The following is a 24,343-nucleotide window of genomic DNA, read 5'->3' as shown; positions in this document are numbered from 1 at the left end:
TTTCTAGGTAATGTAATGTCCTTAGGCTTGAAGTGTTCCCTAAACTCAAATTTAAGTACATTATGGGGGAAACGTTCATTAGTCTATGGTATGTACCCATGTGCCTTTAAATTTCATTCTACTCATTGGTACTAATTGACAGACTATATCCCCTGGAAAGCCTGAAAAATCTACTAACAGGCAATTGCTTTATATGTCAATGTGATCATTTGCATTTCTAAACCTTTAATCTCATTAGATACTTAATATTTCTCTTGTTATGTAATAATGGAGCAAAATTTGACTGCCATTTTGCTGTTTATGACATTTGCCAAAAAAACAAAAAGGCTCTTTACTACTAGGAAAGAGCAATATGTTAATAATGGTATTATTTAAGTATTATTATAGCAGTGATAGTAATGATGGCCGATACCCTGACTTCTGCCCTTGGGTCTGACAACCAATTATTTTTGGGGCCTTGGACAAGTCACTTCTCAGACTCTTAATTTTCTAACCTATAAAATGGAGATGTGAACATCTGGTCAATTACAGGGATGCTGTGCATATTATATATAATAACACTTTCAAAGTGTTTTAATTTGTTGTTATACTCCAATTATGCAGAAGTTTCCTCCAGTTAACAGTGGTGGCATCCTCACCATGTACATCATCATCATTGCTGTTAGTACTGGCATAGACATAAGAAGGAGATGCCTAGAAAACATAACTAAAAGGATACTTGTGGAACAAGGCAAGTACGTTTCACAATGCATTCATTTCTTGGGGCTCCCCTAAAAAAAGTACCACAAACTGGGTGGCTTCAAACAATGGAAATATATTCTCAGCTCTAGAGAATATATGCCTGAAATCAAGGTGTCAGCGGCCTCTTCCAAAAGCTCTAGAGGAGAATCCCTCCTTGCTTCTTCCACACCCTGCTGGCTCCTGGATTTTCTTGGCTGGTAGAAACAATCCTAATCTCTACATCTGTCTTCACGTGGCCTTTTACTCTGTGTGCCCCAATATCCCTTCCTTCCTCTCATAAAGACACCAGAATGATTTCATCTTGAGATTCTTAACTGTTTACATCTGCAAAGACCCTATTTACCAAAAAGTTCACATTCTGAGCTTCTGGGTGGACATAATTTTGGAAGACATTGCTAGCTCCAGTAAAATAGTAGAGGCTGACTGGGGAGAGAATGTTAAGGCTGAATTCAGTAGCAGCAGGAAAGAATACCAGGATCGTGAGCAAGGTACGGGAAGTGGACATGTACTTGTCCTGTTCTTGTCATCACTAATCACTTATCTATGAGGTAACGGAGGCCTAAAGGACATTTGTTACTGCCCCTGGTCACTCAATGGTGAAGTGGCACTTGAAATAAAATCCCCTGACTCAATTCAGTGTTCTTTCCACTACACAACCCATCTGAACACCTCTCTAGAAGTTATTACTGAAAATATAAATAAAAGTCCTTGAAAATTACTGACACCTTAATATTTATGGTGATTTAATTGGTCAGATTAGAGTCGTTAAGAACCATTTGGCTGACTTCCAATTTCAGCTCTGAGAGAGTATCATACTAACCTTCCACCTGAGAACAAAACAAAAGCTGGCTAAAATTTAAAGGAAAAACTTTGGAAGCTCTGAAGAATTGGGGTAGCTGATGTCAATGTACTCTAATAACAGTGTTACTAGTCAAAGGACATTTCATGATGACAAAAGGGCCAATTCCATAAATATTTTTAGAAATTCTTAAATTTGTAAGCATCTAATAATATACCTTTAAACATATAAAGCAAAGAAGTAGAATTAAAAGGACACGTAGACAAATCCATATTTTTAGTCAGAAGTTTTTTAAGTACCTCTATTTCTCATGGATATAAAAACAGACAAAAAATCAGTAACACAGAAGATTAAAAAATTTGATTAAAAAACAAGATTAATAAACTTGACCTAATTGATATACAGAACCACTTACTCAATTACTGGAAAAGACACATTCTTTTCAAGGGAACATGGAGTTTTATCAAAATTGAACATTTGCCTGGGGCACAGAGCAAGTCTATCCAAATTTCAGGAGACTGAAATCATTTGGAGTATGTCCTCTGACCCCAGTGAAATCCAGTACAAATTAATCCTCCAAAATATAAATAGAAAAATTCCCCACATGTTAGATTTTAAGCAAAGCACTTATATATAACCATAAGTAAAACAAGAAATTACAGTAAAAGTCAGACAATAAGTTGAAATACATAATAATTAAAATACATATAAAACCTCTAGGATACAAAAAAAATAACTTGTGGAATATAGCTATAACAGTTTATTGAGGAATATTGAGAACCTTAAATGCATATTTTAGGAGAAAAGGAAATACTTAAAAATGGATGATCTACACTTTCCTATGAAGAATCTGATGGAGGAAAATGAAAATTAAATACATAGGGACTAGAAAGAAAAACATTTTTTTTAATGGCAGAAAAGAGCTGTACTCAGAAAAAAGTCAACAAATCCCAACATTCATCCCTCAAAAAGACTCAAAGATGGATAAACTTTTAACAAAACTATAAAAAAATTTAAAAGAGAAGAGACAAATAAACAATATTAGGAATGAAAAATATCCCACAGACATTAAAAATAAAATCAGGAGATACCATGAACAACTTTATACCAATACATTTAAAAATGTAGATAATATGGGCAAAGCCATTGAAAAATAACTTATTAAAACTGATACAAGAAGAAATAGAAAATATGAACAGGGCTTCATTGAAGAAATTAAATTTTCAATAAAAACATTCCCACAGTATAATCTCCAGGTCCAGATGGCTTCCCTAATGAATTCTTCCTAATATTTAAGTAAGAAGTGAAAACAGTTCACTACAAACTCATTCAGAGATTAGCAACAGAGGGCAGACCTCTCACCTTGTTTAGTGAGGTCAGCATCAACTTGATTCCAAACCTGACAAGGGGATTGATTACAAAAGACTCATGGAACAATCTGTCTTGTAAACACACATGCGCGCACACACACACACGCACACACACACATGCAATATCCAAATTAGGTAAAAGGGCAGATGAAACAGTCACACAGGACAGGGCTTTTGCAATTATTCCCCTCATGTTTCCCTCATTTCACTCTTTAGAAGAACAACCTTGTACTTCTGAGGTTGAGACAAATGTCTTTTTTACTGGAAAGAAATCATGGTAGGAGATGTACACTTCTGAAGTCACATTTATTTATTAAAGCCACTGGGAAAGGAATGTTCTCTTTTTCAAAGTTCATCCTGGTACTCTCTATTGGCAGTCCTCACTGTGGTAGTTCAGTGAGCCTGAGTCAGACACTACTAGGTTCAGTACTGGTTCTGTCATTTGTTGGCAAGGTGATGCTTTGGTCCCTCTGAGTCTTAACTTTCTTGTGTAAAATAATGGGTTAATGACATTTATCTGAAGGTAGTTAAAGGGATTAAATGAGATGATGGGTGTGGAAATGCCTAGCACACTTTCTGGCACATGAAGTTGTATAGGTACACATAGAGATATTCCTGGAGCTGGAGATACTATTTGCATTATTTATTTACCTAATTTGTGCCACTTAAAGTCACTATTGTCTACCATTTTCTTTTTATTTGTTAAGAGCAATAAATGCATGCCTCTAAAAGATGATCATTTATTGTTGCAGCTGCTTGTAATGTGTCTTTGTGTCCATCAGATGTCATGTTGGTAAGACTGCATTCAGTGCCTGTCACAAAATACTAGAGACACACTGAGTAAACTGTTAGGGGAAGGCGGGGAGGTGTCCAGTAATCAATACAAGTGTCCTAGGTACTCCATCACGAATCAGAGACAGTCTTTTTGAAGAATTACCTCAACAAAACCCTCTGGGGTAGATCAGAGTAAAGCAAGTCATGAAAGGGGATTTGACTCAGGAGAGAGAGCCAATTGAGGGAATACTGAGAGTCCTAACTAATTCCAGGCTTAAATTTCCTCACCAACACCAGACCCCTGTGACCTACATCTTTATGATACCTTTGCAAACAATAAAATAATAATAATAATAATAATAATAATAATAATAAAGTCCTTGACTGTAATGCACTTTCCTCATGCCCCTGCCTGGAAAGTTGTCACTCATCTTTTAAAATCACACATCCATTCGATCAAAATGTTTATGAAGCCCTTCATATGTGTCAAGTGCTGTGCTGGGCAGTGAGGTTATTGTGATGGTGAGTAAAATCAGACCACAACCTCATTTATGTGCCCAGGCTCTTCGCCAATGTCCCTGTCAACTTGGCCTGGTTGTTCCCTCTTGGGTACCCAAAGCTCTGGGTGTACACATCCTGGTATTAGAGAATAATCCCTGTGTTCACATGGCTGTTTCCTCTGCCTGGCAGGGAGCTCCACAAGAGGAAGGCCTAATTTGATTCATCTTTTCTTCCCCGGGGCACACTTTGAAATCTGACACATAGTGGGTGCTCAATAAATGTTTGTTGAATGAATCATTCATTAATCACAAGGCCTTGACATAGTTAAATTTGTTAAACAATTCTACTAATGAATAGGAGTGAAATTAAAACAATTACACTCTGGAAAATTGCATATTTTTGAGATATTCTTTGCTTTTTCCCCCTATTTTATTAGATTTTATTAGCAGTCCTGGCAGCTACTTTAAAAATGCCTACAAAGCTAATGTCACTGTTTTTTAAAAGATGCACAGTATATTTATACTGGGAAATATGTAGGTGAAATTATGCCCAATAGGCTTTTCTGGCTATCTGAAATTTGGGAGAAAAATGAAATGAGCTTCCATTTAATTGGAAAATAGCTATGCATGGGAATAACTTAATATAGCAGGGGATTTGTTGGGTTTCTATACTAATCAACAATATTCATCTAGAAATGTTAAGTGGTAGAAGAAAATCATAGAATTTGACTTCACAACACCGAAGTCTGCCACATCCTCCAAACACAGATAAAATTGTTTATTTAGAAACACTTAGTATATCTCTAAAAGTTTCCTGAAGTTTGTGAAAATATGCTGAGCTGCTCTTAAAAAAATTAAAGAATGAAAATAAGCAAACAAAAAAGCCTGTCATTGCTTGTGCCAAAAAAGAAGAAGCCATTCTTTAAGTTGTGCTAGGTAGACCCTGGAGGCTTCAACATAAATATCAAGGGAAATTTGAAGATAAAGAGATCCTGTTTCTATTGACTTATTTTGAAATAAGTAAAATGTTAGCCTTTTTTCACCATGCTATAAATTATACACAAAAGGCCCAAAGAGTGAGAGCATGAAAGTACCTACTTGGTCTGGTGTTTAGATCCTTTCAGATGGGCATGATACTGTTCTATGGAGTTTAGAGAGACACTGCAGATGGTACATCTGTAATTGCGCCTCAGACCTGTGGACAACAGACAGACTTGATTAGCTGTGTCCTTGCCATCAGCTACCTGAATGCATCCCAGAATCTTTAAAAGGTCAGGACAGAGTATTAGAGGTCATCTGGTCTACCACACCAACATTTCAATTCTCCTTCCAGAGCCCAGCCAACACATCCCTTAGCAGAAGTTAGAAGCAGGCTGCTCTATTTCTGGATAACTAAAATTATTAGAACATGCTTCCTTTAGATACAAGGTTTCTGGACATATTTTGACACAAACAAAGGACGCATTCTACTTTTTCCTTAAGGCATGGAGACAGGGTAACCTGTTCTCTCTGCAATGAAATTTGAGACTCCAGAGAAAAACTCTGTCTCACTTACTCTTTCAACCCTATTCCAATGGTAGAATCAGAAATTCAGCTTTAGACCTCATTCATTTGAGTTCTTCCAGGGTCATCTTATAAAATGTAAATACCCAAGAGAACGCTGATAATCTAATTCACATAAAAGTTTACATTCCACTCAAGAGTTTAAAAGAAAGTTATTCATTAATTTGCTTATTAGTTTAATTCATTCAATTCATTCATTAATAAAGTATCAACTTTGAACTGGGCTCTAGGGATTCTAAGATGAATAAGATGCTCTTTGCTTTCAAGGATGTTAGCAAAAACTTTGACTTCTTTATAATATTGATTTATCTAGAGTCAAACATGTTAGAAAGTAGCTTTAACCAAAAAACTTTAAACATTTGCCACAGTTCAGAGACCCACATTAAAGATATTCCTTCTGCTATAATGTCCCATCAGAGTAGAGAGAAAAGCAAACTTGAAGGCAGGATCTAAAATTTTGGATTTAAATCCTGGCTCCAATTATTCCTGGTTGTATGATCTAGAGGAAGTCACATAATTTCTTCCTGGCCTCAACATGGAGATAAAGCCATTCATATCACAAGGATGTTCTAAGAATTAGGTGAATAAAATATATTAAAATGATTACCAAGTGACAGTTACTAATTTTCTCCAAAATTCTACGTCTTACTATCAAAAGAGCCAGAATTATAAACAGCTGTAGCAATTTTTTTTTTCTGATGAATGCATACCATTTTCTTTCTAAGAGACAAAATCATTCCCATTTTTCTATAAGGAAAATAATGCACAATGTCAGCAGAATTTTGTAACCTGCAATCTGGTGAGTTTACATGAATTATTTGACTTCTCTGGATTTCTGTTTCCTTAAAGGATTTTGGGAAAGACAGAGTGAGATAAAGCATGTATGAAAGAGTGTCTGGTACATAAGAAGTGATCAATATAAATTAGCTATTATTATGATTTCAAAGAGATGTTAAAATGGAATGCTTTTTTTGCCAATGTCCCAGATGAAGCCCTAAGTTGAAGCCCTACACCCATATTACTAAAGTGAAGTGCGAGAACCCCATTTCAAAACATCCAAAGAAAAGAGTCAAGAACCAGTTTCTGATCCCCAGCTGACCACCCACCACCAGTCTAAAAAAGAGGTGGAGAAGAAAGAAAGAGATAGGTGGAGGATTTCCTAAAGGAGACATATTGAACTGTAAGTTTTACTTACCCTCGTCCATGTGAATTGGGGGTGTCCTTCTCTCTCACCTCAAACCTATGGGAAAAGAATTCAATGGAACTAACTCCCTAGAGAACTCGAGAAGTGCCTCCTTGCACTCAAGAAGCCATGTACTTACTAGACTCTATACCACCTGCAAGATCCAAAATGCTAGAGTCTGTGGCTGGTTAGCCAGCCACCTTGATAGCAAAGCAAGAAAGGTGGCAAGATTGGGCATGGCCTGTATTCTCACAGCTTGTCAGAGTAAAAGGTATGTGTCAGTTTCCCACAGACCATGTGTGTACTGGGTATTAGTGGGGCTAGTTTGGTGATGTCTTGGATATTGGAGTTAGGGGCAATAAGACCTCATCAGAAAGAGGTTAAGAGTGTTCAGCTGGCTAACCTGGAGCTTAAAGTGTCCCCAGAGGAGATACTTAGCCCATATTGAGTAATGCTGAGTTCCTGAGAAAGCCAAGAAATTGCTCCATGAAATGAAGAGTCTGTTTGCAGCCCCCGCCGGATCTGGCAGGATCTATACCAGCTTTGTATGCATATCTATCAAATCAACTCTTATCCCTTTCCCCTTCTTTAATTTTTTTTAACTTTTATTCAGTTTTTGAAAGACAGGGGGAGACAGAGCATGAACGGGGGAAGGGCAGAGAGAGAGGGAGACACCAAATCTGAGGTGGGTTCCAGGCTCTGAGCTGTCAGCTCAGAGCCCAACGCGGGGCTCTAACCCACAAACGGTGAGATCATGACCTGAGCGGAAGCTGGACACTTAATCAACTGAGTCACCCAGGCACCTCAATCCCTTTCCCCTTCTAACCTGACACCCTGCATCCCTCCACTCTGGAGGAACCTGAGGCAGCCTTCTGAGCTAAAGGGATAAAAGCAAAAGCCCTAGAAGACAAGCAAAGGCCCTGAGCAGAGAAAAAGAAAGGACCCTACTGAACTGTCTTTTTTTCACAGCAAATCGGCAGCCCAAGCAAAATCTGAGCTGAGAGAGGGGGGAAAAAGTAACTTTTAATAAAGTTTGGAGATATTTATTTATTTACTTATTTATTTTAAAGTTTATTTATTCTGAGAGTGAGAGTGAACACGAGTAACAGAGGGGCAGAGAATGAGAGACACAGAGAATCCAAAGCAGGCTCTGCACTATCAGCATGGAGCCCAATGTAGGGCCCAAACTCACGAACCGTGAGATCATGACCTGAGCTGAAACCAAGAGCCATACTTAACTGACTGAGCCACCCAGGTACCTGAACATTTGGAGATATTTAAAAATTATTTTTCTAGGGGTAGCTGGGTGGCTCAGTCCATTAAGCATCTGACTTCAGCTCAGGTCATGATCTCATGGTTCACGAGTTCAAGCCCTGCATTGGGATCTGTGCTGACATCTCAGAGCCTGGAGCCTGCTTTGGATTCTGTGTCTCCCTGTCTCTCTGCCCCTGCCACTCACATTTTGTTTCTCTATCACACAAATAAATAAATCAATATTAAAAAAATTTTAATTATTTTTCTATCCTGGATATATCAATTAATGGCATAGAATTTTTACGTATTTAGGAATGAGAGTAAATAACTCTTTCCAGCTTAAAAGTGTGTAAAAAATTCATGAAGCTTACTCTACTTTTTATCCAAGGAGTAGGGAAGCATTAATCCCACAGAGACGGTTTGAAAAGGCACCAGAGGGCAAGAATAAGGTTGGTCTCTGATAACATTCCTTGAATCCTGCTGACAGAATATTGCAATATCATTAGTAACGTGAAAAACAGCAGAAATTCCTGGAGACTTTCAAATTCTTAGGGTCCCCATGCATGTTTCTGGGAAACCTATCTGTCATGTCATATGATAAGCCAGACTGGCCAACGTAAGGACTAAATTGTTTTTGTTTCAGTTTAACTACATAACTGGACACTGATTTATCTAATTGTGATTCAGGTAAGAGTCAATTCAGTTATGGGAAAAAAAAAGTAAAACCACAGATCTCTAGGATCTTCCTGGGAAGCACTCTAAGGGACTAAAAGCTTTCCAGGCACAGGCTGACAGTTCAGAGGCAATAGACAACTGCAGACTCTATTACCTCAAGCAATGACTCCCAAACTTCTGAGTCTGTATGCATCCTCCAGCTATTGTGCTCAAAAGCAGATTCCCAGGCACAGATTCCAGAGATTCTGACTCTATAATCTTTGGATTGGGCCTGGGAATCTATAAGAAGTCATAGCTGTAACCCAACCCCCACCACACACACACACACACACACACACACACACACACACACACACTTTAAAAAGTACTAGCCCATTATACTCATACTCCCCTTGGTCACTTAAATTTGTTAGAACAATACTGGGTCTTAAAATAATAATAATGATAATGATAAAGCTTCCATAAAGAAGAGCTGTACTTACATCACCTTTCCATTTCACAGGTGTGCATGACTCAGAAAGATGACCGCAGTCCCTAAACCCAGAGACTGTAAGTTATGACAACCAGCATGTGAGCTGGTTGAATGCTTACCCAGGGCTGATCCATTCTTTCTTTTATGTATGGAATCAGAATATGAAAACCAGCATCAGGCTCTCCTCTCTCCTGAGTTTTCCACCAATGCTGTCATAATAAATGGTAACTACTATTTACATGGGTCCTCTTCAGACTACAGACTAATCAAAGTTCTCATAACACATTGAGGTTCAGCTTGTCAACAGGCATAAATATTTATGTTTAAAATGGGCATTTTAAAGATCACCAACAGATCCAAAAAATATTCTGATCTGTGCTTTCCATTACAATTCTCATGCTCTGTCTTCCAACAGAGGCGTGGGCAGGAAATAGCTGGTACTTTATTATGATGTAAAACTACAGGAAGCATAAACTAGAGAGGCACTGGGTATAAACAAGAACAAAGGCAGAGAAGGGGCAGAGGAGTCCTCCCCCACACATTACACAGTGTCCTTGGTGGGAACTTAGGGCTTTATTAACGCTCAGTTGAAATCCTAATTAGTTTGGAATTATACAGCTTCTTTTTCCTCAGAAAACTAGAGAATTTTATTAAACAAAAATGCTAACTTTCTTATTCAATTCATTTTCACTACAATACCATATTAAGAGTATCCTGAAACCTTTGCATACCTGAAAGTTATTTCCATAGGATTGCCAATATGTATTGGAAACTATAGTCACTGCTGCAAGGAGCTGACAGTCCAGTTGGAGAGAGAAGATATGTATACAAGGTATACATGCATAGATACATAGATTTACATGCAAGGTAAATCATAAAAAGTACCACAGTCAGGATGAGTGGAATGGATGGGAATAGAGGAGGAGATGGTTTCTAACTCAGAGGGTCTGGAAAAGCTTCTTGAAGATGCATCGCTTTTGTATTTATATTCCTAGCACAGTGTGTAAAACAGATGGTCCTGGAGTGTTTAGCAGTATGGGAATACTCAATGTGTCTTTTCAAGTCTAGCAAAGCCAGACTTTAGATGCCCTGCAACTTCAGTTGTATCCATGTTATATTAGAGAAACATCATTGCACCTTTATTACAATGCCAAGCAATTTTGCTGAATACCAAGATTGTAGGAGAGAATAAAAGAGACAAAATAATTTTTTGATGGAGCTAGTCAGGTTAAAAGACAAGAAACAAGTAAGTGAATAAAACACAATTAAAGATTGTGAAGGTGTCACACAGGATGTAAACAGGATAATGAGAGGGAAACAGGGAAGAAGAGTGATTTTGGACAGAATGGTCAACAGAGTTCTCTGAGAAGTGTGAAATGAAACCAGAGAGACGAGATTTAGGCTGTGATGTGAAAAACTGATTAAATATTTAATCAAGGAGGAGAATGAATAGCCAGAAGAGAGGACTAGGAATGGAACCATCATGTTGTATTGTGAATTGTGGTATTTATTCATCTAAATTTATTTGAAGACAGAAAACAATAAAAAAAAAACATAAGGTTGTATTGCGAATTGTGGTGTTTATAATGTATATACGTGTACAATATATGAAACCAGTAGCACAAGAATGTATAGGGGCAGAACATTACTGTTAAAAGATCATATTTTACACAAAATGGTACATATTAGTTCTAAATAGACAGTGGTCATTTAAAGATGCATATTATAATCCCCTAGAAACAAATAAAAAGATATAAAGCTAAAGACCCTATAGAAAAAATTAAATAGGAAAATAAAAAAAAATTTTGATTAACTCAGAAGGCAGGAAAGGTGTAGGAAAATAGAAAACAGATGGAAAAAAATTGAAAATAGCAAATGGTATAGTGAAATTCAATTATATCAATAATTATATTATATGTAAATGGACCAAACATTTAAAAGGCAGAAATTGTCAGTGTAGATAAAAACCAAGATCTAAATATATACTATCTTCTAGAGGTATACTTCAAATACTTATATGTTGAAAGTAAAGAGATAGAAAAAGACATACCATGCAAGCAATAAGCATAGGAAGTGGAGGTGCACATGTTAATATTAGGCAAAATAGATTTCAAGACAAGAAATATTACTAGATATAAAAAGGATGTTTTATAACGACAAAGGGAGAAATCCACTGGGAGAATCTAACAATTCTACATGCAGTTGAGATAATGATAAAGCTTATGGATACGTGAGACAAGAACTGGTAGAACTACAGGAAGAAATAGACAAGTCTATAATAATAGGAGATTTTAACACTCCTTTCTCAGTAGTTGATAAAGCAATAAAACAAAGAAATTAGTAAAGTTAATTAAAAGATCTAAATAAAACTATCAGTGATTTTGTACTAATTGGTATGTATAGAACACTACACTCAACAATCGCAGAATACACAATTTTTTCAAGTGTATCTAGAAAGTAAACTAAGATAGGGAATATGCTGAGCCTTTAAAAAATTGTACTAAATTTCAAATAATTATATTTTGTAGAGTGTTTTTTTATTATAATTGAAACAAATAAATAATAGTAATATTTATAAAAAATAACTAAAATACTTATAAATAACCTGTGACCAAAGAATAAATCCAAATGGAAATTAGGAAATATTTTGAATTGAATGATAACGATAATACTGCATATGAATCAGTCAACCAGTTTTTAGAGGGAGATGTATAGCTTTATATCAGAAAGGAAGAAAGGCCCAAAATCAATGGTCAAAGTTGACATCCTATGAAACCAGAAAAATACGAGAAAATTAAACCAAAACCAAGTAGAAAAAAAAAAAAGAAATAATATAGAGAAGAAATCAAGAAAATAGAAACGAATTATAAAAAAAAATAAGAAACCCCAAATCTGCTTTTTAGAAAGGATTAATGTACAAATTAGCTTGTAACAAATCTGATGGAGGTCATTAAAACAAGAAACTTAAATTATAAAAATAAAATAATTGTTATTAATACAGATCCTATAGGCATTTTATAAGGATAATAAAAGAATATCATGAACAATTTTATGCCAAAAAATCTGACAAAGCATATGAAATAGACAAATGTCTTTAAAAATTCAACTTACCAAAACTAACACACGGTGAAATAGAATATCAAGATAGCCATTTATCTATTAATGAGATTGAATTTCTTGTCCAAAATTTTCCTACAAAGAAAGTTTTAGACCCAGAAAGTTCCTTGGATAATTCTATCAAACATTAAATGATTGCATAACATCAACTTACACAAACTATTTTAGTTAACAGGGAGGAGGAAATACTTCCATACTTGGTTTGAACCAACATAACACTAATAAAAAAGTTTGCATACTCTAAAAGACAATAAAATGGCAAACCAATATTTGTCATGAATATGACCCAAAAATCTGTTAAAAATTAGCAAATCAGAAACACATTACAGATATAGAAGTGTGTGTATATATGTGTGCATATATACATATATCAGTTCCATCATAACCAAGTTTGTTTATTCCAGAAATAAGAGTAGTTTAATATTTAAAAATCAAACAATATAATTCAGTATATTCACAAATAAAATGAGAAAATAATATAGTCTTAATAGATACAGAAATAAGCACTTAACAATTTTAATACCATCAGTGATCAAAATTCTTGGCACAGTAGAAAATAACTTTCTTAATTTAATAAAGAGCATCTATCAAAAACTTATAGCTAATTATATTAAATGATGAAATATTGAACAGTTTCCTAAAATCAGAAAAAAAACAAGAATGTTGCTCTTGTCATTTGTATATAACCTTGCACCAGAGATTCTAGGCAGTGTGGTAAAAAAAAAAAAAAAAAAAGAAAGAAAGAAAAATGAAAGGCTTACAGATTGGAAATAAAGAAGTAGAATTGTCCTTATTCATAGAAGATATGATTGTTTACATAGAAGATCTTAAGGAACTGACAAAATAACTCTAGAATAAGTGACTTTAGAAAGGTCACAATACACAAAGCCAGTTGAAAATAAAAATTAAAAGTACCATTATAATAGTATCAAAAATATTTTTAAAAAATTGTTTTAAAGTTTGTTTTTGAGAGGGAGACAGAGACAGAGTGTAAGCGGGGGAGGGGCAGAGAGAGAGAGGGAGACAAAGAATCTGAGGCAGGCTCCAGGCTCTGAACTGTCAGCACAGAGCCTGACATAGGGCTCAAACTCACAAGCTGTGAGATCATGACCTGAGTCAAAGTTGGACGTTTAACCAACTGAGCCACCCAAGCGTTCCAGTATCAAACATATTTTAAAACACTTAGTAAGATATTTAACAAAAGCTGTATAAGACTGAAAACTACAAAACATTATTGAGAAAAATTAAGAACTACCTAAATAGGGACAGAATACACCATATTCATGAACTAAAAGAATCATTACTGTTAAGATATCAGTTCTCCCATAGATTCAATGCACACTTGATCAGAATTCCAACAGGCTCTTTACAGAAATAGACAAGTGGGTTCTAAAATCTGTGTGGATATGTAGCACAATCCCTATCATAATACCACCAGCATTTTCACAGTTAGAACAAACAATCCTAAAATTTGTATGGAACCACAAAAGACTCCAAATAGCCAAAGCAATCTTGAAAAAGAAAAGCAAAATTGGAGGCATCAAGATTCCAGATTTCAAGCTATATTATCCAATGGAAAAAGACAGTCTTCTTCAACAGATGTTGTTGAGAAAACTGGACAGCAACATGCAAAATGAAACCGGACCACTTTCTTACACCATACACAAAAATAAATTCAAAATGGACAAAAGACCTAAGTGTGAGGAGGAAACCATCAAAATCCTAGAGGAGAATGCAGGCAGCGACCCCTTTGACTTCAGCCATAGCCACTTCTTACTAGACAGTCTCTGGAGGCAAGGGAAACAAAAGCAAAAATGAACTAGTGGAATTTCATCAAGATAAAAAGCTTCTGCACAGGGAAGAAAACAACAAACAAAACAACAAACAAAAAAATTTTAGTATCCAAAATCTATAAAGAATTTATCAAACTCAACACCCAAAAAAGAACACAAATAATCCAGTAAAGAAATGGGCAAAAGACATGAACAGACACTTTTCCAAAGAAGACATCCAGATGGCTAAAGGACATGAAAAGATGCTCAACATCACTCATCATCAGGGAAATACAAATCAAAACCATGATGAGATACCACCTCACATCTGTCAGAGTGGCTAAAATGAACAACACAAGAAACAACAGGTGTTGGCAAGGATGCAGAGAAAAGGGAACCCTCTTGCACTACTGGTAGGAATGCAAACTGGTGCAGTCATTCTGGAGAAAACTATGGAGGTTCTTTAAAAAGTTAAAAATAGTACTACCCTATGACCCAGCAAGTGTACTACCAGGTATTTACACAAAGGATACAAAAATATAGATTCGAAGGGGTACATGCTCCCTGATGATTATAGCAGCATTATCAACAATAGCCAAACTATAGAAAGAGCCCAAGTGTCCATCAACTAATTACTGGATAAAGAAGATACAGTATTTACATATACAATGGGATATTACTCAGCCATCAAAAAGAATGAAATCTTCCCATTTGCAATGATATGAATGGAGCTAGAGTGAATTATGCTATGCAAAATAAGTCAATCAGAAAAAGACAAATATATGATTTCACTCATATGTGTAATTTAACAAGTAAAACAGATGAACACATGGGAAGGGATGGGGGAAGAGAAGAGAGGGAAACAAACCATAAGAGACTCTTAGTGATAAAGAACAAACTGAGGGTTGATGGAGTGAGGTGTGGGGGATGGGTTTAGATGGGTGATGGGTAATAAGGAGGGCACTTGTGATAGGCACTGGGTATCATATATAAGTGATGAAGCACTGAATCCTACTCCTGACACAAACATTGCACTATATGTATGTTAACTAGAATTTAAGTAAAAAAAATCCATGTAAAAAAATAAAATTTGGTGGAAATTTAAGTAACTAAATGGCCAAAATAACTTGAAAAAAGAAAATTTTCAGGACTCTCACTTAAGGATTTTAAGATTTACTACAAAAGTTGATGTAATCATAACAGTGTTCCATTAGCATATGCATGGAAAAAGTATATGAGTGGAACACAATAGAGACTCCAGAATTGGATATACACACATAGGGTCAATTGATTTTTTCCAGTTTTATTGAAATATAATTGACATACAGCACTACATAAGTTTAAGACATACCCCATTATGAACTGACATACATATATTGTGAAATGATTACCACAGTAAGTTTAGTTAACATCCTTCATCTCATATAGATTAAAAAAATTTTTTTGAGAAAATAATATTTTCCTTATTGTGAGAATTTTTAGGATCTACCCATTTAGCCACTTTCAAATATACCATATGGCAGTGTTAACTACAGTCATCATGTTGTACATTACATCCCCAGTACTTATTTATTTTATAACTGGAAGTTTGTACCTTTTGACCACTTTCATTGATTTTCAATAAAGGTGTCAAGGCAATTCAAAGGGGGAAAGAAAGCTTTTTCAACAAATGGTGCTAGAACAACTGGGTAAATGTCTGAAACAAAAAATGAACATCAACCTATGCCTCAGAGCACACATTAAAATTAAGATTAATTATAAATTTAAATGTAAAAGCTAAAACTATAAAGCTTCTAGGAAACTATAGGAGAATATCTTCATGAACTTGGCATAGGTACAGATTTCTTAGGGAACAAAACACATTCAACATAAAAAAAATGATAAATTGGATTTTATAAAAAATAAAACCTCTGTCTATAAAAAGACACTATTAAGAAAATAAAAGGTAAGCCACATCCTAAGAAAAAAATATTTGTAATATTTATATCTGATACAACAGTTTTGTCCAGAAGATGTAATTAATTCCTACGTACATGTCAATAATAAAAAGATAACCCAATTTTTCAAAGGAAAAATAATTGATCAGATTAGTCATAAAAAATGATATAAAAATGATCAATAAGCCCATGAAAAGGTGCTCAACATCATTTGTCACCAGGGAAATAAAAATCAAAAAAACAACTAAAAATTCTTTCATGCCCACTACAAATGCTAACATGAAAAAAACAACAATACCAAATGTAAATGACCATGTAGAATAACTGGAATTCTCATACATTCTGGAGGAGATTGCAAAAAAGATAAAACCACTTGGGAAAACTGTGAGTTTCTTCCAAGTTAATCAGGTATTTACCCTAAGTCTCAGACATTCTACTCCTACACACTTATCTCAGAGACACAAAAACTTAGTATAAAAAAAAGAAAAAAAAACTTACAAGAATGCTTATAGCAGCTTTATCCCTAATAGCCAAAACCTCAAAACAATCTAAATGTTCATTAACACAAGAATTGATAAGCAAATTATGATATATTTACACAATGAAACAATACCTAGAAACCAAAAAACAAAATAAAAAGAAAACCTGATTTATGCAACAACATTAATGAATCTGAAAACAATAACATGTTGGTAAAGAAGTCAGACACGAAGGAACATATACTGCATGATTTCACTCATATAAAGTTCAACAAGAGCAAAGCTACTATTCTCTAATAACAGAATTCAGAAAGGTGTTGTCTTTGGGGAGTGGGGGTTGACTGGAAAGGGATACAAGAAAATTTTCCAGAGCAAAGTACTTGTTCTATATCTTGATTGGGATGGTAGGTAAGGGTATATTCATTTACCAAAATTCATCAGATTGTATACCGAAGATATGCATAGTTCACTCTGTTAAGAAAAGTTAATGGATGTGATTCTACATGAAAACTTCAGCAAGACTTGAGTTTTGCCAGTTTCTGTTCCTCCTCATATATACCCTACACGTTCCACTGTTTTACATTACTAGAAAGTACACTTCATTTTCATATTTATGCTTTGATAACCTTGCAACAGGCAAAGAAATATTTCCATATGTTCTATACTAAAGCTAGGGCCATTCTGAAAGATTATTAATAATACAAAAGTAAAAACAATAAGACACTTGGTTTTGAATTATTTCTTTCTCCTCCACTTCTTACACAGGCATTAATCAAACAGTCCTCTAAATGGATTTGTCATTTTCCAGTATAAAAAATAGTAGCTAATACTTACATTACATATGCCATACATAAGCACTGTGTGTGCTCACTTTACCCATTTACTCATTAACTCTTTGCAACACCCTATGCTCAGGCACTATTGTTATCCTGATTTAACAGATGAGGAAACTGAGGTACAGAGACTTACTTACACAAAATAAGAGCTGGCTGGAGACACAGCTGGATTTTGAACCCATGCATTCTGTTCAAGATTCACACGTAACCACTATGCATACTGCCTCCCATGACAGGTGACTAGGAATGGAATCACAGAAATACAAAAGGCTCTTTAGGGCTTATCGAGTCCAGTGGTCCTCACATTGGCCACTGGAGAATCAACTGCAATTTGTTAACAAAAATCCCAGGTTACTGAATCCCAGATTCAGTAAATCTAGAGTGCAACCTACAAATCTACATTTTTTAAAGCTCCCCAAGGTGAAAGTTTTGGAGAAACCACTGGTATGGTCCAAAACCTCATGGAGGACACATGAAGTTTTTACAAGTAGAGTTGTTTTTAAAGGCTTGCACTTTTCTAAATATGGCTGAATTCGACCACTGGCCTCAGTTCTGCTTTGTGCACAAGTTTATTAGCATCTCTCCAAATACATCACATTCTTGAGGAAAGTTATCACATCCCCTAAGGTTCTATTTACCAGGCTGAAAGTCATTGGCACTTTGACAATGTTCTTCATTATAACATAGGTTTAAGTCTCCTGTATCAGCTCTATCATTACCTTCTGAGTGGCATTTCCTGTTTGTTGATAACATTCTTAAGATATGACCCTGAAACTGAAGGCCAGTTCTGTAGTGTGGTTTCATGAGTATACAAGGCATAGCAGGGGGCGCCTGAGTGGCTCAGTCAGTTAAGCATCTGACTTCGGCTCAGGTCATGATCTCACAGTCTGTGAGTTCGAGCCCCACGTCGGGCTCTGTGCTGACAGCTCGGAGCCTGGAGCCTGCTTCGGACTCTGTGTCTCCCTCTCTCTGACCCTCCCCCATTCATGCTCTGTCTTTTTCTGTCTCAAAATTAAATAAAAATTAAAAAAAAATTTACAAGTCATAGCAGGACTGTCACAGCCCTTGTGCACCATTAATTCTATCAATACATTTAAAGCTTTGAGAAAGAGAGAGAGAAAGAGAGAAAGAGATAGAGTGTATCTAGAAACGCTGACCCCCTGAAATCTGCACTTACATTGAACCCACTATCAATCAATTTTAAGTCTTTTCCACACAGGTTTCTGCTAAGTCACATCTTCATTTCCTCTAATTTTATATTTGATAACTCAGATATTACTGCTTATCTCCATTAAGCTCCATCTCAATGAATTCTACCTACTCTTCTAGGGATAGCAAATATAATGCAGTTCATCTATCAATTCCGATTGGTTGGTAGAGTGCTGTGGCTGCCAGAGTGCCAGATGATGAGCCCTCCATCCAGGTGATAGAGAAAGACTGCCATCATCTGTTAGTCATGTCTATCGTTGGTGAGGGGTAGAGTGCTAGTGGCATGCTTTCTATGTCTGTGTCATTCCAGCTCCAGCACACTAACATAAATCATAGAAAAGTCAGGGCAAGGAATATTCTGGTAATTCAGAAAGTCATTGAATGTAAGTGGTAGTTAAAGCTGTAGAAATGGTTAGATCATCTATGGAGATGGTGTAGGTAAAGGGAAGAGAGAAGAGAAGTTAGTACTTCCTGATGTCAGAGCATTGATGATCTGTTATCTCACCCTGATGCACTGGGTAGAAGCCAGGTCCATGACATATCCTGCTCTCACTGGATCTCCACCTTTGGTACTGCTGAATCCTGGGCCAGATGTGAGTGTGGGAAGCTGGTTCAAGGTCACCCATATCCCTGAAGCTGGGGCATCAACACTTAGACACAGTCTTCAGTTCCAATTTTGCCTCCCAAGTAGTTTGTCTTCACTCTTCCTTGCCTCACAACCATTTTTCCTTCCTGACTGTCGGCCCTGATAACTTCAGGCCCCACACTAGGTACAGAAGAAATGGCAATACCTAGACTGCCTTACTAGTTCCCATAATTGCCTAAGGTCGGATCCTTATAATAAGTTCCTTATTCTATATCAGTCATGGTGGTTGTATTCCTCTGATCAGACCCTAACTGGTAGGGGTGGTATTGAGGAAGCAGAGAGAACAAAGCTTTTTTAGAAGAATGAAGGAATCACTACTATCATATTTAATCCTTATGGACATTATTAACCCATTTACATGTGATAAAACCATGTTTTAAAGACATCGAAACCACAGTAGTAGCAAGGCACCTGGGTAGCTCAGTCAGTTGAGTGTCCAACTCTTGATTTCGGCTCAGGTCATTATCTCAGGGTTGTGGGATGGAGCCCCATGTCAGGCTCTGCACCGAGTGTGGAGCTTGCTTCAGATTCTCTTTTTCTCTCTCTCTCCCTCTGCCTCTCTCCCCACCTCCTGCTAGCTCTCTCTCTCTCTCTCTCTCTCTCTCTCAAAAACAAAACAAAACAAAACCCTACAGAATTAGCAAGTGGAAAAGCTAGATCTGAATCTATTTCTGATTTCAAAGCTAATGATCTTAATAACTACATTAGGGCTTTTAATAGAAAAATGGGAGTGATGGAAGGAAAGTAGAAGAAATCTGTTTCCAAAAAAAAACTTAATTTGAGACTAATATGTGAAATAGACAAGGCATAACTGCTCTCATTGAAATGGGGGTTAGAGGATTCAAACATCACTCAGTTTCCCATCACACTTCAAGCATAGCACTTAGGTTACCCCCAGTAAGGGATTGTGGGCTCTGCAGAGCAGAGTTTCAAAACCACTGAATTTTGTCATGCTACCCCTCCCAAAGATAACATGAGGAATGCTTATATGTCTAGTATTAGACTTGCACTATGGAATATCTCTTCCCTGTGAGTTTAAGTCAAGGTGACCCCACTAAGATCAGGGTTTGTTGTAGTCCCAGTTAAAGAAGAGCCTGTATTCCTCAATCCTAGAGTCCTGACAATGTACAGGATGCTTAAATGCTTAGCCTTCTGAATTCATCCCACTGCCTATGGGCATAGACTGCGGGGTACCAAATAGTCAATTAACAAAGAACACACATTATCTAAAACAATTCTTTCTCTACTTAAATAGTATATATGCGCAGCCTTGAAAATGGAATCATGAGGCAAATAGCTTTGCATCTTCAAAAGCTATTTCCAAACAAACAAAACCTAAAGCTATGGAATAAATTTATTCTCAGTAATTAAAAGACCATTTCAGCCATGTTGGATGCCTGACCCAAGAAAGGACTGGAAAATTGTCACCCTACTGAGAAGACTCAGAAGGGACAGAGTAATTTATCCTTAATATTTAAAAAGCTGCTTCACTGGAAGAAGGTTTAGACGTATTCTACATGGCGGAGAATAGATGACACATTTTCATGCTTTGAGCAAATCAGCCCCATACAACCTTGATTTTAGCCTTAGAGGTTATCAGTACTATTATGGTGATATCCAAGGGATTGAATTTATTTTTCTTTTATTTTTATGAGTTGAATTAAATGTTAAGAAAACAGAAATGAAATTACCCTGAAACAATCCATTATTTGAATTGTACACAAGTGATTTTTAAAAATATAGTAAATAACCACTTACAACCAAAATGCCTTCATCCTGGTCTGGATATTGATGTGGTACAAATGGAAATTCACAGAACATGAAACGTGCTCTTTCCTTTGAGTCCTACAGCAGTGCCATCGATCTCTATGGATATAAACAACTAACAACATAGCAGGGGATTTCTTTTATGTAAAGTGTTTTCAAAAAAAATATTTTTTTCTACAACACAATTGCTGATTACAGATTCAGATTCCATTATGCCTAAACTAGACTACACTCCTAACATGAAGTTGTGGGCTGTGGCATCAAGTTAAACAATGGGTTAAATTAAGGCTCAGATAGTTGTTTGTTACCCAATAGGTGTGTAGAAAAGCATAGATGCATTTCTCTGTCTTGCAGTGGTACCTCTTCAGACCATCTCTCATGTCTTCCCAAGGGCTAGGGATCACAAGCTGCTGTGATTTCCTTCAAGAACTGTCAGTAGTGCTATTAGGGCCACAGCTGTCAAAGAATTGTGGTATTGACCTTTAAGCTGCATCAGCTGAGGACACAGTAATTGTCACCTCTTTTAGACATCTGCTGAAAGTCCAAATGCATCTTTAGCAACCTTTGCTATGGAGCTGTACCAGCTACCTGGTCAATCAAAAAGTCCCAGGAAGCAGGAGAAGCAGGAGAAGCATTAGTGGTAATTTTTAAGTCTAGCCAAAGAAAGATTCAAAAGTGAAATACAAACAGCAAAAATGTCCTAATTGTCACTATCTCCTTTTAATCACTTTATAAATGAGACTGTGCTCTTTCCCTCTCTCTATCATTCACACACAAACCAACTGTTAGGTACATGAATATAACCTTGGGTGTCCTTCTGGTTCTTTTGTTAGTCCTTCTGGACTGCCTGTAGACATCTATCTACTATGGCCAGGTCCTTACCTTACTTTGAGCAGATAACCTGGCAAACTCTGTGTTAAATCGTGGCTATAGACTGCTTGCCTCCAGGACTGGCCTTTTAATACGGATGTTTGAAATTAAAAAGTCTTCAACACTCAAAGAAAAGAACTTTAAAGGTGGAGTTTCAGGGGCACCTGGGTGGCTCAGTGAGCGTCTGACTTCTGCTCAGGTCATGATCTCACGGTTTGTGAGTTCAAGCCCTGTGTCGGGCTCTGCGCTGACAGCTCAGAGCCTGCTTCGGATTCTGTGTCCCTTTCTTTCTCTGCCCCTCCCCCACTCACACTGTCTCTCTCTGAAAAATAAATAATAAACATTGAAAAATATATAAAATAAAAGTGGAGTTTCAGGTTTGGCCAGATGGGTGGGAGAGAGCTTTATGAAGTCAGTGGTGTTCAAATCACTGCAGCCACATAGTGGCCTGTTCTGCCTTCCCCTGGCAGACACCCTGACACACATAGTCCCCCTGCAATTTGAAGAAGTGACTTTTCTTTAGGACACGTGGCAGGAGATTTCCCTATTTAATACCATTATCCCAGCAACCATACCTATTTATAGAAACATGCCTGATCTTGTTTGATTTACAAGGTAACAGAATAGCAAAATGTACAATTTACAGATAGAAGAAATGTGATTCTAGGAAAAGAAAACATTATAAAAAATCTAGAAAAGATGGACTCAATAATTCTCAAATATATTGGAGTCTGAGAATATGGGAAACAACTGATATGGAAGAATCAAGTACCCCTTGATCATATTCAGGGGGAGGAACCTGTATTTTTCCCTCTTTCAATCTATACTTGTTTTTTAAACCTCCACTCCCTAATCTGTAGATTGAAAATAATAATTTTACCTATTTTTGAGTTATTAGGAAAAATCAAAGAGTTAATATAGTTGAATAACAACCAAACAGCTCAATAAAGGCAAACTACAATTGTTATTTTTAATAATGATGATGCTTTGCTTTGGACAAAAATGCAGACTGAACTTATGAATGGGAGAGTCAAAATAATTAATATTCCAGAATTCTCTTTTTTAGCATTCTGAGGCATATTCAAATTATTCTGGCAAGCTGCCTTCTCTACAGATGCTATTTATACACATCTTTTTTGACAGGTCAAATGCTTCCTTATATACTAATCATCCTATATATTTGCTTGGCATAAAGTTGAATTGAAAATTATCTCTATTCTTCATTAAATTTTTTTTTGAAAACATGGAAGATATGACATTACATGAACTGCTTCTAAGAAAGCTGTTGACACAGTGGATCTCAATATATTTGTCTGCTTTGTTCTTAAATTGAGTGATTGAGGCTATTGAATAGGTAATTAGCTAAGTTCATAAATTAGATAAAAAGGAAAATGCAGAAGGGTATATTGGAAGTCATCTAATTGCATCTTCTTTATTCTTAAGGAGCACACTCAAGGATCCATCTGAAGACTTGGTTTTTGTCTTCCATTAGCAGTCTCTGTTAACAATGCCATTTATTCTCTAGAGTCCTTATAAACACTAAGCAGTCAGCGGCTCTGGTGAGAGTGGCAATTCCTATCCAATTGCTCAAACTGACTTCCCAGTAGATTTTGATGTATCTAAATATCTATCTATCTATCCATCCATCCATCCATCTACCCTCTATTATCCATATATCCTTATAATAATATATAATACAATATGACATGATATATGATATTGTTCATAGATTCATAGTTACAAAATTATCTACTTGCTAAAATGTATTTGTAATTCCTGAATCAATACTCATGATGCTTTGTGATCATTCCCAGATATGTACAGAGCAGCCCACATGCATGTTTCTGCCTTCTTGTTTCAGCTTTCAAACAGAGATGACCAGAGGATGGAGATGGGAGGGACTAGCCAGTGTAGTCCAACAAATTCCAGCATTGGGGCCAGTTGATGATATTTGAATCCCAACTCTGGCACCTATTAGTGGGGTGGCCTCAGGAAAGTCACTTAATGCTTCTGAACCTCATTCTCTTTTTCGTAATATAAAGAAAACAGACTCTATATGTATGAGTGGTTTGTTGAGAAGATTATAATCTTTTTTTTTTGAGGGAACGGGGGGGTGCAGAGAGAGAGGGAGAGAAAGAATCTTAAGCAGGCTCTATGCCTAGTGTGGAGCCCGACAACAGGCTCGATCTCATGACCATGAGATCATGACCTGAGCTGAAATTAAGAGACACATGCCCAACTAACTAAGACACCCAGGCACCCCAAGAAGATTATAATCTACATGAGATGTGTATACAGACAACTGTACATATTTCCTCTAAGAACAGTGGTTCAGTAGCAGCTCAGTCATAAAGAGGGATTTATAGAATAACTAGCGTA

At 36.3% G+C, this 24,343-nt stretch overlaps 1 protein-coding gene across 2 annotated transcripts in view; it reads right to left on the bottom strand.

The window, feature by feature from the left end:
* ZMAT4 (zinc finger matrin-type 4) overlaps window positions 1-24,343 on the bottom strand; it is a 348,843-nt gene that overhangs the window by 47,350 nt on the left and 277,150 nt on the right. For both annotated transcript variants that reach the window (XM_045459673.1, XM_045459684.1), the window contains exon 6: window positions 5,283-5,379. In XM_045459673.1, coding sequence (XP_045315629.1) covers window positions 5,283-5,379 — 97 coding nt within the window. The remainder of the gene's footprint in view (window positions 1-5,282; window positions 5,380-24,343) is intronic.

The sequence above is a fragment of the Leopardus geoffroyi genome, chromosome B1, assembly GCF_018350155.1.
Source record: "Leopardus geoffroyi isolate Oge1 chromosome B1, O.geoffroyi_Oge1_pat1.0, whole genome shotgun sequence".
Classification (NCBI taxonomy): domain Eukaryota; kingdom Metazoa; phylum Chordata; class Mammalia; order Carnivora; family Felidae; genus Leopardus; species Leopardus geoffroyi.
This window is presented reverse-complemented; position numbering and strand designations above follow the sequence as displayed.